This window comes from Malaya genurostris, chromosome 2 (genome assembly GCF_030247185.1).
Source record: "Malaya genurostris strain Urasoe2022 chromosome 2, Malgen_1.1, whole genome shotgun sequence".
Classification (NCBI taxonomy): domain Eukaryota; kingdom Metazoa; phylum Arthropoda; class Insecta; order Diptera; family Culicidae; genus Malaya; species Malaya genurostris.
Window position 1 is genome coordinate 118,003,750 of NC_080571.1, and position 17,817 is coordinate 118,021,566.

A 17,817-nucleotide genomic window follows, 5' to 3' on the forward strand; every position below is an offset into this window, starting at 1 on the left:
TGTTCACCGCCAGTCATGGTAGTAGTGAAGGTCCGCTGGTCATCCTCATCTTGATCGATTTAACTTGACGTTCAGTCAGGTGATCCGTCGGCAAATCTGCTTGATCGACACACAGAGAAATTTCTCGAAAAGGTAGAAGAGAAAGAAGAACTGCACAACTGCAATTCGAATCCCAATTCATGAAATTTCGCCATGGTAACGAGCGACTTGTGACACGGTGCATTGTCTTGAAGAAAGAGCACGTACTCCACCACAGATGGTACGCAACACCTTCTAATCGAGAATATTTAGTGCTAGTTGATCTTCCATAAGTTCAGAACTCGTCCCCATAATCAGAGTTGCAGATAGCTAATTTCATATTCGATCGAAGAATCCTGCAAAGTCCAAGTGGATGACCGAGATCGTGAAGTTATAGAACAGCTGTATTGCGCTAATAACGAAAAGGTGATCCGCTCGTGCAGAGAACAAGATCTTAGTGGAGTGGATGGTAGGAACCGTGTGTTCCATCTATAAAAAAGGGTGATTAGCTGGATTGCTGCCACTAGCGCTTAGGAGCTGAACGTCGCCTAGAAAGTACTCTCTCAAATTCCTTTCCATCGACTTTCATCAATACAGCTGTTCTATAACTTCACGATCTCGGTCATCCAACGCATTTGCCAACAAGATACCGAATATTGTCTGTTCCGCGCCTGTTCGTAGCGCTCTTTGTTTGCTCTCATCTGGTGTTTGCGATTGTTCGCCCATGCTGCATTCTTTTAGCCACTAAATGTTCATTTTCGCCATCGACCCAGTCGTTTATTTTATTCCATCCCGTTGTACCTAGTGTTGCTACTGCGGTGCCACCTATGGCACCAGTAATCTTCAAGAACAGATGTATTCGGTGAAACCGCTAGATATCGATCGCGATCCACGAAAGCGGTTCACTAAAACACTCTGAAATCCCGTTTATATATTTTCCAGTGCAAAACAGGGATGAAAAGTCCACAAATGATTTTCTTTTCAGTCCCATTTCAGTGATTTGTTTTCATCAGATCTTCCGCAGTTTACTGATTTTTGTTGCACAAGAATAACTGAAAACCTTTTGATCAAGTGCTGTTTGTTACGGGCATCTTGATCTATGCTGCGTTTCCACAGCGGCAGTTTGTAAAAACTTTGAATGCGAAAACCGGATAAATACATTTGTTTTGGAAGAACCGGTTAAGTTTTTGTCCGGTTTTTGCATTCAAAGTTTTTCTGTCCGGTTCTTGCAAAAACAGTTGTTTTTAAACGATTCTTACATTGCAAAATCCATGTCCGGTTTTTGCTCCCAATGTTTTTATCCGGTTTTTGCATTCAAAAATACTTAAACGGGTTCTCCAGACTAAGTTGCACTTATCCGATTTTTGCATTCAGCCGTTCATTTGAAATTGCCACGTTTCTAAATTAAATGGTACTTATTCGAGTCTTTTTGTAAATCAAACATCCAAAAAACATTTATTTTATTGTTTGCTCATTCGTTATTCAATTTGATTTCGGTTGAACAATTCTAAACTGTGCTTGCTTTTCTCTACAATTGTCCAGATTAATGAACTACCAAAACCATCGTACATGCAGAAGACGCTTCGAGAGATCCGCATTGGCAGCTACGACAAGATCGAGGTTGCAACGGAGGACACCAGCATCATTACCGCTTTGTTCAAGTTCGTGGATCGGCGAGTTTCGGCTCTACCAATCGTAGATACAGAGGGTCGCCTGAAGGACATATATGCCAAATTTGACGTCATTGTATGTATTTGAATTAACAGCCAAACGTTGGCTTCCGTTTTTAACCAATATTGTTTTTGATATTTGCAGAATTTGGCCGCCGAAAAGACCTACAACGATCTGGATGTATCTCTGAAAACAGCAAACGAACATCGGAACGCATGGTTCGAGGGAGTTCAAAACTGCAAACTGGACGAAACTTTGTACACCGTGATGGAACGGATCGTGCGGGCCGAAGTTCACCGTCTGGTGGTGGTAGATGACGAAGAAAAAGTGATCGGTATTATTTCACTTTCGGATATTCTGTTGTATCTGGTGCTACGGCCAACCGGAGATGGTATCGGTAATTCCGAATCATTACGGGCGACGGACCCAAGATTACAGAAGAATTCCGCAAAGCTGAGCCAAGCGCAACGTGAAAGCAATGAAAGCATCGAAGAAGAAATCGCCGACGAAAGCGGGAATGTTGAAGATGAACCCAAAAGTGAGGTAGACGTTGATGATGTAAATAACAAGACTGATATGACAGAGACGAATGATGGAGATCCGGAGGCAACGGATGAAACACCAGCCGGTCAGGAAAACGGAGACGAAAATGAGGTCCCTTCAACAGAATCGCCAGCTGAGCGAAGTTCTAATGATTCTCCCGTCCAGGATATGCTGAACGAGGAACAAAAGGCCATACGTGATACACTAGCAGCAAATGTCCAAAGAGAAGTCGGTTTGGTTAGCGAGTAATCCTTGAATCTTTTGGTCCGAAATGTTTCTGTTTCATTCAGTTTATTTTATCTCAATCATTTACATCCACCCGTTTATTTTCTAGTTACGTTGTTGAGATGATATTCACTGCCTATAAATACATATCTGTCCTAAATGAAGATGAAAACATTACGAGGCAATTTGCAATTTTAGGAAAATATCAATTGTTGAAAAATTCGAAAGCAGTTTTTTCGCAGTCGTTGGGTGGAAATTCAAAACAAAAATATAGATTATTTGGTACATTTTTAAAAAAAAAACTTTCTTGAAGATTTATCTATCAGTAGCGGAGAATATTACTTTTGCATTTATCAACAACGGCTATTTTCCTGAGATTGGCAGTAGAACCTTAATCTGAAGAAGCGTTTTTATCAATAAAATTGTAGTTGGGTATAATTGTTTTATTCTAAAAATTTCCAAATAAAAAATGCAATTTCAAACGTCATTAAATTTACGATTACTCAAAAAATTTGGGACTGTTATGCTATTATGGGCAGTTTGTTCAATTTAAAGCAGCATTGGAAAATGTTTTGTTTGGTTCAATCAATAGCAATTTGCGCCTCATTCTCGTATAATTACATATAGACAAGAATAGATTATTATGCAAATATAAAATTAACAAAATTCGTTGTATGAACAGCACACATGAAAGGCCTTATATACACAGAGCATAAAATGATTCTAATATTTTTGAAACGCCACTACGGAATGAATGCGGGAATCTTTTAAGATTTACTTTAATCGGATGTTATGCAATTAGACGAAAATGTAACAAGTACAAAATACTGCGGAATGGAGGAAAAGTTTTGAAAGATAGTTTCTCACTGTTTCGAATGCTACCAGCAGAAATCCAATGAAGCTACATATTTACCAAACATGTGTTTTATCCCATCTACTATGCCGTTTCAAAGAAGGGAGCAACACCTGATAAGAGACTTAACGGATTGATTTTTTTTTGTTCTGGTGAGAACATCAAACAAAAAGCGAAATTAGACAAAACCAAACTTATTTCATTACATCTATTTAAATTGAAATCCTAAGATACCGTTAGAAACTTAAGAAAAAAAAATTAAACTACAATTATTAACTTAGCGTACGCTTTGTGATGTAAAAAATGTCACAGCGCGACAAACGAATATTTAAATTGGAAGAAATAATAGAAGGGACATGTAAATTATCAACTGCATTAAAAATCGCAGCCTGTGTGTCGCTTAATGCAACCGTTCATTCATTTTCAACACCCATCTTCGCTCTGGTTACAATAAGAAAACTATATAATTATGTAAATTATTATTTAAATATCAATGGTCAGACTTGGTCGAAGTCGGGTCTGTTTGTAAGCAAAAGATACTTGTGTGTACGAGCGAGATGTGAATTGGCAATTACGGTCTGTGCAAGTAAAGAAAAATACCAATGCAGAGAATGTACATTAATACTAAAACTGTTGATAATTCAATTAAGAAAGTGTAGTTTAATACAATAAAACGTAGAACTATAAACTGCTATTACACTTTACTGCTGGAAAATAACAAAAATTTCAAAATAAAATTGTTTAATAATGCATCTTCGTGTATTTATTTTCGCTTTACCCGTGCATAAAACTCATACAACTATCGTCATACTGCATTTCATGTTAAAACAATCCATACTTCATCTCATGTATGAATAAAACATAGCGAGTTTGAGTTTCGGTAGTAAAATGCCACATTTGGATCCCATTGCTGTGCAATAAACTTTCTACACAACTTTCGAACATGCTACAAACTGTAGTATTTATCGCAATTTTTCCGGTAGGTAGTTCTAAGAGCAAATTCAGCAGCTGAATGTTTTATATGGGCGATCTATAATAGAACTAAAATTGAAACAAACGTATCCCCAGCCAGCTGATCTAGGGGCTGCTAGTTTTTCTTGTTATAATTTCCAGATTTAAATTTTAAAACTGACATAAATTATGCATCTAGAACTGGAACACTCCTAAACATACCCTACAATATATACATATAGGATACAGTAATATATAAAAAAAATAAAAAAGAGGTCATTATTGTCAGTAAGATCGTAGCACCATCCATGCAATGGGTTGATACGCTAAGAATCGGCTGCGAAGTCTGTTGAAACCGGCCTCCTGTCACGACACCATCTTGATGAGATCAAAATCAGCTGATTGCAACGTAACCAAACAAACAGTAATGCATTTGTTTAACGCGTTTACCTTGTTTAGTGCACGAAAATAAGTGAATTTTGTGTCGACTCTCTCACAATAACTTGTCGGTTTACCTAGAATACAGTAGACAGTGTATTGGGACATTGAGTGGAGATAATTTTCACAATTTGAGAGTCGTGATGAGTATCAAAACATCGCAGTGTTTGGGGCTCTAAACGCGAGGGGCTCAACGTAATCGGTATACTTTCAAATGGCTGGTGCTCACATACCGGTGTCAGATGGAACAGACAGTCAAATTCCACGAAAGGAAAGTAATAACAAGACTTTGCTTTTAATGTGAAACACATCTTTATTTTCTATATAGGGGTGCAAATCAGAAACTCAAGGAAAAATACACGTAGAAATGTGGTCAGGTTTTAAACACTTACAGATCAGTCTATTTTGTATCAAATATTAATAGTATTTCATCATTTGATTGGAAATATTTATCGATTTGAATGTATCAAGTCACGTATTTTCAATTATAAATGATTGAAATTTTGATTAGTAGCGAGCAGTGTCCTATTTTGTCTGCTAAAAATCTCTGACATATCGGATTTCCCTGCCATAGACGACGGTTTTGATGGAGTAAGTGATATATCAATGCGAAAGCATCGCTCTGATTGGTCAATCGATGCAAAAGCGAAGCTGTTGAAGGAACGCGAAACCTATAAATAGAAGCAAAATTATAGCTAACGTTTCATTCTCGATCGAACCACCGTTACGTTCGGACGTGCTTTTCTCGGTCTTATCACCACAAGTTTTTCTTTAACCGTTAATTCGTTGTAGTTGTTGTTGCGTTGTCTCGCGAAGCTGTGGAACCCGATATGGGTAAAAAAGGTCTTTCTAACGGCCATTCGAAAAAACGTCCCAATGATGGGAAAACTGACGACAGTAGTGCCAAGAAGCTGCTTGGTAACAATCCGTACGCGTTACTCCCGGAAGAGGGGGTAGAGAAGAAGGAAAAATTACCGCCCTTTTACGTTAAAGGATTCCCGCCGACCCGCCGATCGGATTTTAATACCTTGATTAGCAAAGGTTTACAAGCAACAATTCGCTTATGCTCGGATGGGTACAAAATTGTTGTACCGGCAATAAACCACTACAAGGCAGTAGAGTGTTATTTAAAACAAACAAAGGCGCAATTTTTTACGCATGATATTGCTGCTAACAAACCGATGAAAGTGGTTCTTCGCGGACTGCCGGATATGTTGGAGGAGGAGCTGAAACTGCCACTGTTGGAGGCTAAGTTAAAGCCAATTAACGTCTACAAAATGAGACGACACAATAAAGAACACAAATACCGTGACCAACTCTATTTAATCCATCTAGAGAAGGGCTCCGCAACCATGAGCCAATTGAAGGCAATTAAAACGCTATTCCACATCGTAATAGAATGGGACAAATATAAACCAGTTCATCGTGAAGTAACACAGTGCACAAACTGTCTTCAATATGGTCATGGTGCCAGAAACTGTCACATCAAAAGTCGCTGTTTGAAATGTGCCGGGGCTTACAACACAGGAGAATGCCTCGCAGAAGAAGCTGCAGAACCGAAGTGCGCCAACTGCGGAGGTGGACATCCCGCTACGAGTAAATCGTGCCCGAAACGAACGGAGTTCCTTAAGATTCGGCAGCAAGCTACCACCCGTAAACAACCGAATCGAAAAACAGCTCCTAAGATGGATAACGAAAACTTCCCACCCCTACCGGGAAATTCCGGCGGAGGCACACGAACCGAACCGGGCCCATCCTCACTTCCTCCACCTGGATGGGGCAACCTCAATAAAGGGCCAATTAATAAGGACCTCTTCACTGCCGAACATTTATTCACCATCTTCGAAACGATGACAACTAAACTTAGGAGCTGTAAAACACGGTTCGAGCAAATAAATATTCTAGGCAAATTTATTATTGAATATGCCCTGTGAAATAATAAATTTGCTAAACTGGAACGCTTGCTCACTAAGGAGCAAGACTATCGAACTGAACGAGTTCCTTCACGAGAAGGAAATTGATATAGCCATCATCACGGAGACACACCTAAAACCAAACATCTCGGTGTATCTCCCAGAACATCGCATTCATCGGCTTGACAGGGCAACTTCTAGTGGAGGAGGAGTTGCCATCGCCATCAAGAGGAACAACAAGCACAAGATCCTACCAGCATTCAAACTGCGACTACTGGAGGCCGTCGGGGTAGAGATCCAGAGCACGAGAGGCCCCATCAACATCATTGCAGTATACTGTCCCAAGCAATCCAGCACCCGGGATGGTACTACTGCAATACTACACAATGATCTGTCAACACTCACCCGACGGCAGGCCAAGTACATCATCGGTGGTGACCTGAATGCGCGCCACGAAAGATGGGGCAACAGAAGGCGGAACCGGAACGTTGTCGTCCTCGCCGAACACCAGGAAGCAGGCCAGTACAACATCCTGGCACCGGATTCTCCAACGAGACTGTCTAGATCGGTAGTCCATTCCGTTCTAGACATTTTCATCAGCAACATCAACATAGACAACGTTCCGGCCGTCTTCAGTGAACTGTCATCAGACCACTATCCAGTGGTTTTGTCCTTCGGAACAGCACCAGTGTCATCACCAACCGTTCGCAGAAACAACTACCACCGGGCAAACTGGCCACTTTTCCAGCAACTAGCCGAAGAGAACATCAATGTCGATATGCCACTGGACACTCCGGTGGAAATCGACATGGCCATTAGAAACATCGAGGAGGCAATCACTATCGCCAGAGAAACATCAGTACCAACAGTTCAGAGGGTGAGTACTTCTCTCCAAATTGACTGCACTACTAAACAGCTTATTCGTCTCCGGAATATTTACCGGAGACAGTATCAACGTACAGGTGGTTTTGTAAAAAAGACCACCTACACCAACTTGACTAGGGTTATCCAGGGAAGGTTGGTGGAAATTAAAAATAAAAATTTTGAACAAAAAATTCAACAAATCCTTCCCCATTCGAAACCGTTCTGGTCGATGGGGAAGGTGCTGAACAAAAAACCAAAACCAATCCCTCCACTGGTTCCGCCTGAGGGCGCGGATGAGGGAATCATTTTAGTAACACCTGCCGAGAAGGCTAACGAACTGGGGCGGCAGTTTGTGTGTTCACACAATCTGGGACTCAACATTGTTAGTCCACACGAAAGGGCCGTTGCCGATGGCGTGGCCGAGATTGAGCTATCAGACAGCTTAGTTCCAGAAGAAACAAGAGTTACTGCAGATGAGTTGATGGCTTTTGTGAAAAAGTCCAAAAACATGAAGGCCCCCGGTTTCGACAACATTTTCAACATCGAACTAAAGCAATTGAGTTTCCGCTCTTTTGACTTTATTGCAAAAATATTCAACCGGTGCTGGGACCTTGGCTACTTCCCTTCAATGTGGAAGTTAGCTAAAGTCATCCCAGTACTGAAACCGGGGAAAGATCCTTCCCTATCCAAAGGCTATCGACCCATCAGCTTACTCTCTGCCCTGTCTAAGCTGTTTGAGAAATCAATTCAAAGCTGAATCCTTGCATTCACCGATCAACATGGGGTCTTCCTGGAGGAACAGTTTGGGTTCCGGAAAGGAAGATCTACCATTCATCAACTCACGAGAGTTACCAACATCATTCGACGGAATAAGTCGGTGTCCAAGTCGACAGCAATGGCGATTTTGGACATCGAAAAAGCGTTCGACAATGTGTGGCACGATGGACTGGTGTTCAAGCTGCATCGATACAATTTTCCGATGTATCTTATCAAGATCATCAAAAGTTACCTTTCAAATAGAGCTTTTCAGGTTTCTCTGCAAAATGTTCAATCGAACAAATTTTCCATCCCTGCAGGTGTGCCCCAGGGAAGTACCCTGGGTCCCATTCTGTATAATATTTTCACATCAGACATCCCACCTCTTCCGAGGGGTGGTGTCTTGTCACAGTTTGCTGACGATACGGCCATCCTTCATGATGGGCGAGTCGTTAGTATTCTGAAAAACAAACTGCAGAGGGGTCTGGATGCTCTAAATGAATATTTCACCAACTGGAAAATTGTAATCAATGCGGCGAAAACTCAGGTCATCCTGTTTCCGCATTCGAGATCGACTAGACTTGTTCCGTCTGACGAATGCAGAATTCGGTTCGGTGGCGCTGACGTGCAGTGGTCCGACGAAGTGGTCTATCTAGGACTAACGTATGACAGACATCTGACCTTCAGGTCACATGTTGAAAAAATAATCACCAAATGTAACATACTCATCAGGTCTCTGTACCCGTTGATATGTAGAACATCTAAACTGTGCCTGAAGAATCAGATGGCTGTCTATAAACAAATCATCTACCCCGCAATCGAATACGCAGTCCCCGTTTGGCGGGGTTGTGCTCGAACACACAAGCTAAAGCTCCAGCGAGTTCAAAATAAAATCTTGAAAATGATCCTTAAACTGCCCCCTCGGACGAGAACCACGGAGGTACATGAACTGGCTTCCCTGGATACCCTAGAAACAAAATTTGAACATCAGTGCAGAAAATTTGGAGAGAGGTGCTCAGCCTCAGAAATTGGTATAATTCAAACTTTGAATGTATTAGATTAGGGCTAGACATAAGTAGGTAGGATTTTATAATAATTAAAACAAACGAAAGTTCAAGCTTTGCAATGTAAATTACAACTTATTGAAAAATTCACATCGGTACAAATTACTGTAAGAAGAAAAATTAAAGATGAAGAGCCATCAGGCTGAAATACTTGATATGTACAAAATTAATGTAAAACACATAAACTATTAAATAAACACAATTAAACAAAAAAAAATAGCTAACGTTTCAGTCCTACGCTTAGCATGCTAGAGGTAGGATGTTGCTGGACAGCAAGACAAAAAATACCATAAAACGATTTGAACGACGACACGACTAGGTACTCCGAAGAAAAATTGCAACTATAAGTGTCTGTGAGCGATTTACCGCCAGTTACCACAAATATAGCGACCCTTAGATAATGATAAAAATACTCTTCTTCAGCAACACTGTTTAAGTTGCTAGAACAAGTTACCAAGGAGCCCAAAGAAAAAAAAACATTTTGAGGAAGTGGAAATTGAAATAATTCAATTTTTGCGGCCTCAGCGCAACTTTATAGTAGCAACTTAAGAAAGTGAAGCATCGAAATTCTAGTCATCATCAGTGCAAGATATAATAAAGATAAGCGATTAAATTTCATTTGTGTGCTATGAATATCGGAATGTTTTGTTATTGCTTCTAGAGTTTGACATATACAGTCTGCAAGAGTCACACCAGAATCCAGAAACTGCCCAGATCCAGAAACTAGAGTCTGTCTTCCGGCAACGACACCCATCCGCGTCACGTGGATTCTCTGCGCAAAGAAGCTGATCTTGAATGTATCTCGTTCAAACTTGCGACGTATTTTAAGGGCCGTAATCTTGCTGCAACCAAACACAAATCGATACCGCCTCACTGATGTATCCGGTGAGGGTAAAGTGCCTATGACCAGATTGAAAAGCTAACGAAACTGCATACATTTCGGATTAATGTTGTTTAAATGTTTCCAACATTACGGATGAGATGTTGTCATTTTGGGTCTAGGCACTCTAGGTGAGATCATCATTTAACGTTCGTATACGAATCTTTTTCCATTGTTCAATGGACACATTTTTATGTTGATTTACCCGTTTGACTCGTTTACAAACGTTAACTGGTGACTTGTATCATTGTACATTCAATAAAATATTAAAAATTGACATATTCCAATGCAATGAATAAATGAGAATTGAAAGAAAATTCTCTTATATCATTGGCTAAATTTATTTCCTACATATTCGAGGCAGGGCAGTATATTCGATCATTTAAAGAGCAGTTTATAGCTTTTCGAATATCCTATTCCTACTAGTAGAAGTTATCGTTAGTAGCATAGAATAATGTATGCGAATCAAGACCGATTGATTGGTATACTTCTATGACAGGTAATGATGCTGGAGAACTTGCAATTTAATGCACAGAAGGGATCTTCCACTCGAGTCAGCCGTTGAATCCATTTTAAATTTTCGTAATCAAATACTCATTTTGCAGTATGTTTTGTTTACATTTCTCAAATCTTCAGTGTGCAGTAACCAAAGATATGGTAACTGTTATTCAAAATCAATAATTTAGCAACTTGTGCTGCCAGTTTCAACTTTTTTTCAAGTGATTTCATTTTGACATTACCAGTTACTAAGGGGTAGTTGAATTTGCGATACAGTTTCGATATACGAGTGGCAGGTCGTGTCGTCGATTTGAAACTATAATTAGTATGCTCTGATCTTGTGTCATGCAAGCTCGGATGAAGTTCCATGTTATGTCGTTTCGCCTGAGAAATTGACAACAACCCAGGGTAAATTTTGAGTGCTTAAGATTAATTTTTAATTTATATAAGATGAACTCGATTGATAATGAGAAAGAGCTTATCGCTTCAACCGATCGCTAAATGGTAGAGAAACTCAACGCTATAAAAATAATTGTTGGCATACAAAACTTGAACACAAGCTTGGCGAAGAGAAGCTTAAATCAAAATCGTATCGCAAATATGTACAAAGATAATTGCATACATTTGGGATATTGTTGTAATTTATCGGCTATAAAACCAACAATGTTCGGTGTTGGTTTCTAATCAAGATCACATCAATGGCTCGAACAACCCCATGGGGCTGATCCTTTTAGTTTTTTGCAACAGTAAGTAGGTTTTCGCATTAAAAATGCCTTACTTCTCACTATATAAGGTCGGGTGTCAATTATAAGTTTCAAAAATAGTCGCGTAACCTTTTTGTGTCATAATTTTGAACGTTAATAACTCGGTCATTTGTTGATGGATTGTTGTAATTTAACAAGCAATCGATTCTGAAACGTTTAACTTAAACATGTATGACGACGTCGTTTCAGTATTTCAATAGCATACTATTGAAAAAATGGTTGGAATCGACCTATGTTTTCATCCACCAATCCCTGTTGGACAAAATGACGTCAACTTCTTGTTCGGCATAGGAGGCTTTGCGTCATGCATAAAAAACACCGCATCGTTATGCGTAGTATGAAGAGAAATCTATAAATATAGACTGCACAATATATCTTTGCCTAGTTGATGTTTGACTGTGAATGAAACAAGTAGTCACAGTGAGCAGATGACTGGATTGTATATGCGTTCACTTGCTGGATTGCCGCTTTTGCATGATGTGTTGGTAAAATTGCATGTTGTCTGCGCAACACCGTGTTCGCTTGATTATCTTATGTATCATCTAGCTATTGAAGAATCGAATCAGCGTGGCGATTCGTTTGAAATATCCCATGTATTTAGAAAATTTTTGGTCGGTTTTGTCATTAAAAATGCCTTACACTTTGCTTCCCGAGGATGGGTGTCAATTTAAAACATGCAAAACTAATCGTGTAACATTTTTATATCATAATTTTGATCGCTTATAACTCAGTCATTTGTTGATGAATTTGTATAATTCAACAAACAATCGATTCGGAAACATTTATTTTATTTAAGTTCTCTGGTAACTATCAGGCCAATTTATAATTATCGGCGATAGATTTTTCGGATCTAATTTGCAGAGCTTGTTCCTCGAAGATTTGTTAATGGATTTTCCCCATTTAAATGATTCCAAAGCTTCAATATTGTAAGCTTAAAAATATTTTAATTTGTCAACGGATCGGTTTGCATACATAAATCTCCATTCCCATACGAACAAAACGGTGGCGCGAAAATGGATTCAGTATAAAGTTGTGTTATGATGATAATCATAGATACTTCTTTTTCATAATATGTGACTGAACAAGTTGTTGTCCCACCAGAAATTAAACGGTTCAAAAGATTCATAATTAAGTTCTGAAACTTATCTAACAGCGGTCTCCTCGGTTTATTAGTATAAATGAGTTACATAGGCTCACATATACAGTACAATTAGATGCAATATCATATAGTATCAAAAATAAACTCAAGGCAGGCCCGTACCCAGGATATCGTTTCGGGAGGGGCCCAAAGATAAAAAAAACAATGTTACTGAAGATTGCTGATGGACCTAATTCTCGGTGTTCCTTTTACGGATGTTTTAACAGACACTTTAAACTTTTTCACTGGAACTGTTACTGTATTACATTTCTTTACGTTCACTGTCTTGTTATTTTTGTAACACATGTCTGAAATCTTCTAAATAATTTGATTTCGGGAGGGGCCAGGGCCCCTCGGGCCCCCCCTCTGGGTACGTGACTGACTCAAGGTAAGTTTACTTGCGATTTTACATGTATCGTTTGAATAGGAACCCTCGCAGAATTTAGTTAATCACCAGTTTCAGTTCAATTATTATTTGCTTCAAAACAATAAGCGTCTGATGGCTACACGCGTTGTAACTATGACAATGTTCATTCATGTTACGATATAAACAAAATTTCTGAATTTTGTTGCGTATCCATTCCGTATATTCCTAATATGCCAAAGCGAAAATCAATGTAAGAAACTAAATATTTTATGCGGACTGTTTCACATGTTTTCTTCCTCGTATTGTTGCCATATTATTTACCCACACTTTCCGAAGATTATCGTCGATTTTGAAGAAGGATTAATTAAATTACACTATTACTGAGTTTACCGCTACAACATTTTTTCGTTGAAATAAATAAAAATCTTCTCTTGGATCGATTAAGTTTGTACTGACTTCTAGTTAAAGGACGTTATTCAAAAAACTTAACGATGTAAAATTTTGTGGAAAGGGATCAAAATTGAATAGAATCAATTATCAAGAAAGAATCTAATTGTCAATTTTATCATTCGCTAACAATCAAAGCGCTTAAACTAGAGCAAGTTTGTAATTAGTCAATTGAATAAGTTTTTAGTTTAGTGTATCATCATCATTATCATCTTTATTTTTGTATTAACTATGAAGACCCTAGAAACGTTCCATTTTTAATGTTATTGTGCTCGGTCGTGTCTTGAATACAACCCTCTAATTTTTTTGCTTTGCGCATGCTCATGCCAGTTTTTCCTGCTCTGTGTAGATCGATATACAGTAATTCAAAAGTACCATTCACTACATATTCGAATTTGTTTTTTGATTTATACCATTTCCTTTATGGACTTTGTTTCTGAGAAGGTAATACAAATATCAGCCTTTAACACTACTCTATCGGAATATTTCAATCGAATGTAAAAATTTGAATTCTGTGATTCGATCGAGTCATGCTGTTGTGTGGAAAACTCTAATTCGATCGAGATACCGAATACATTTTATTCATACTGAAGGATTGTATTGAATCATAATAATAATAACGATGATAATAATAAACTGAACGAATTTAATTTGAAACAAACGTCATTATATTTGTTAAGCAAAGAAAACAAATTTCTTATATCAAAAAGAGAAAAAAGGCTCTCCAAGACAATCCGTTGTTCTGCTGAGAAACTAGCGTTCGTAGCAAGTGATGCATATTCTACGGTTACTGAGATAACCAGAACTGAAAAAGCTAAGATAGTCAGCTGCAAAAGTAGTAGTTCAAGGAAATAGAACTCATTCTACATACGAACGGCGAAACTAACGGAGCTAACAACGAACTGAACTGCAGCATGAAACACGGGAGGGCAACTGGATCAACGACGCATTCCGTACCATCTTTGCGCAGGAACCAGCTATACGTTGCTAGGAATAACCGCACGCGTGTGATCAACGGGCAGCACCATTGCAGCCTTAAACGGGTGAGAAGTTGAACATCGACAAACATACAAAGATAAGCCTTTCCATTCAGTAATAGTATTCCTTCTTGTGAACTTCCCGACACAAAGAGTTTTTCCGTTTGTTTCGATATTTAAAAAAAATATGCTGAAGAACAGGCTAGCAGAGCTATTAAGGGCTGAGGCCAGTGTGTTTCAGGGTGATTTAGAGGGCTATTTTCACGCTTCAAATCTGATTTTCTCAGAAACGGTGACGAATATCAAAAAACCCAACTGACAATCTTTTAGAAAATTAGTTTAGATTATTCTGAAGGAAGAATTGCATAACTGAAAACGGAAAATTTCAACTTGTTCATTGAATATCTCGCCTTCAAAACCATGGATCAAAAATCTATACTGACAATGTCTAGATAATTTAGTTTCGATGCGATTAGTGCATAAAAACATATATGTTGTCGCGATAAACATTAAGTGAATGTTATTTTTGTAAAGGTAAGTCCATTTCTATGGCGGTACCATTTTTTCTACTCTTGTATCCTGGTAACGTAACGAAACATGAGCGAGAATTAAAATCGGCTCACAATGGCTGCCAAACAAGCGGCAGCTTTCATGGATTTTATGTGATGTAGTCAAACTTGTAACCGAAAATATCAAAACTTTCTTGGGCACCCGGCCACATCGAGAGTCATTTTACACATTCGCAAGAGGGCATGGAGATAAATGTAATACGCACAGCGAGCCACGTGGTTTAACGCGACCTACTGGCCTCAACCGTTAGAAGTCATTTTCATTGACTCAAAGTAGACGAAAATGACGAGAAATAAATATCACTCTCTGCTACGCTTGCAAATTATGAGAACGAGATCCGTCCCCAGTCAACGACATAAGCGGAACAGTAGGTTCAAAATTGTGTTCTTTCTTTCATTTGTCCGTTCAGTTATTTTCAGTTTTCAGTGTAAATCGCCTACTGTGCAGTGTCGATATACAACCGAAGCCTTGAGAATCGATAATGACAGAAAACGATTCACAATGATTTTTATCCAAGTTTTTCTTATTGGTGCTCGGATCTGTTTTAGTTTTGGTCTCTAAAGAGGTTCTGCGGCTTAAGTACTTCGATTTGTCATATTTTAAACACTCTTTTTAGCCAAACGTCACAGATTTTCAATATATCGATGAAAGAATAAGAATTGAAATTCTACTGATTCTCCCTGCAGACGTTAGTTTGGTTTTTGTTTTGTCATAGAGAAACGAGTGACGTTGTCAATTATACTCTATTTTGTTTGAATGAAAGACGAAAACGCTTCATTTGTTTTGGATACGGTCATTTACGAATAAGACGTTCAAAAAACGATTATGAGGCTGTTGGATTGGATTCTTTCATTGAGAATGCGTGGCAATTTTCAGCTCTGCTGGCTAGTCAAAAATGAATCTTTAAGAGATTCACGTCCAATATCATCTTTAGATAGACGGTGTGATTCGTGAAATGGAGAACGATTCATCATTGTTACACAGTAATGTATGTGAACCACGCCACGATATCAAGGAATACGACAATACAACCCATTGTCTTTTGTTTCCTACACGGATAGGAATGGGCCTAGTTTGGAACAACTAATTATATGGTTGAACATAAACATTAGGTATTATACCAATACTCATCTAATTAGTAGAGTTGATTACTCGACTTTCAATAAACGAATTGCGATAAAATCGGATACAGTATCTCTGCTTCGGCTCTATGAAGCTAAATTGCAGAAAAAATAATTTTTCAAAAATGGTAAATTGATTCCTCTAGTTTACAGTTCTTGTAAGTTGTAGACCACACAAACTCACATCAGATATGCCAGGAATTCGGTGCCGGAAGGTCTTATAGTCCCCTAAAAATATCCAAACTCGACTTCCAGTTCTAACATTACAAGGTAAAAAGTTTTCAAAATTTCAAACCATCAAAGAAAGTAATAAAATATTTTCTAAGCTGCTATTTTTAAATTAGGCTCAAAACTGTTATAGTTTATAGTCCATATTTTCTGTTGATTTAATGATCCGAAATTCCAGTTTTCGGCTCCGGATATTCCAGAAATAGCGGTCAAAATCTTTAAAATGGAGCTTGCTTCGCTTTCTGAAATATGGTTCAATCGATTTTCACTAACTTAAATACAAACAATGTGGTAGTACATTTTATGTAAATGAAGTCTTGAAAACTCGGTTCTAAGCTTTTTTAATTTGAAGCAGGGGTGCGGACCAGATTTGACCCAGGAGGCGCCTCTGATTTGAATTTTTTTGATTATTCTTGATGTAATATATAAGAGATAATGAATAATATGAGAAAGGCATCATTACACCATTAGGTGGATTAAAACAGATTTTTTTATGCAATGCCTGATGATTGCTACCTACTGCATCAAAGTAGTTCAAAAGAGTCAGCTTTGTTGTTACGAAGGAACAATGAATCATATGTTGGCGAAACTTAAAATATTTTGATCGTATCTGAAACCGAAAATGTGAAGGAGAGTACCAGAAAAATACTACATGGAATGAGAAGTCCCGGACCTAACTAAGAAAAAGATGATTTTTTACTGTGAAAACGATACTATTCTATACTATAATCTCCACCTAGAGCACTTGACCCATCGGTCCTCCAACATTTTGATGCCCGTTGATGCCCATTTTGATGCCTTCAAAATAGGCTTTCGTTTCTGCAATGACCTCAGTATTCGACGAAATTTTCTTTCCGTGGAGAAACCTTTTCAGGTTTGGAAATAGAATAGCTGGGGGCCAGATCTGGAGAATACGGAGCATGGTGGACCAATCTGTATCAAAAATCATTCAATTTTACCGTTGCTGTTTTATTAGGACACGAAACTCGTCTTTTTCCATGGCTTGATGAAAACAAGAACTCGCCTGACACGATCAGTTGTTATTCAAACACTAGTGGATAGATTGTCATGAAATTTTGTATTGGGCCATCCAGAGGCTTGCCCTCAACAAAAATATACCATGTTGTATTCATTAATTGACTAGCTTTTACTGAGTTATAAGTTTTTTGGATATTTTTTTTCCTTTGAACTGTCCATTGTTGTCTGCAAGAAGGAGAAAACCTCTCAACAGTGAGCTGATAAACTGAAAATAAGTTAGCCATTCTTCAATCGAGAGAACGAAACTTGACACTGTCGAGTAGATGTAACTTACCTTTCAGTACACTTTTGCATGGATTACGTGAAAACTACTTACAATTCCTTCACTTCAAATTATATTATTGGATGCAGATTTAGATGGAAACCATTCAAAATTAGGAACTGACAAATTTCTTGCCATTTGAGCCGATATTCTCAATGATGTAGTTAAGCGGTTGAACTGAATAAATAAAACAACCGTATTTGAATGTTTTGTTTTATTTCTATTCACCTT

The 17,817-nt window shown here is 38.4% G+C and overlaps 1 protein-coding gene across 1 annotated transcript in view; it reads left to right on the top strand.

Moving 5' to 3' along the window:
- LOC131429156 (uncharacterized) overlaps positions 1 to 4,062 on the top strand; it is a 230,261-nt gene extending 226,199 nt beyond the window's left edge. The window contains exons 12-13 of the mRNA XM_058593203.1: positions 1,561 to 1,764; positions 1,834 to 4,062. Coding sequence (XP_058449186.1) covers positions 1,561 to 1,764; positions 1,834 to 2,481 — 852 coding nt within the window. The 3' untranslated portion in view covers positions 2,482 to 4,062. The remainder of the gene's footprint in view (positions 1 to 1,560; positions 1,765 to 1,833) is intronic.
- Positions 4,063 to 17,817: the final 13,755 nt, after the last annotated feature.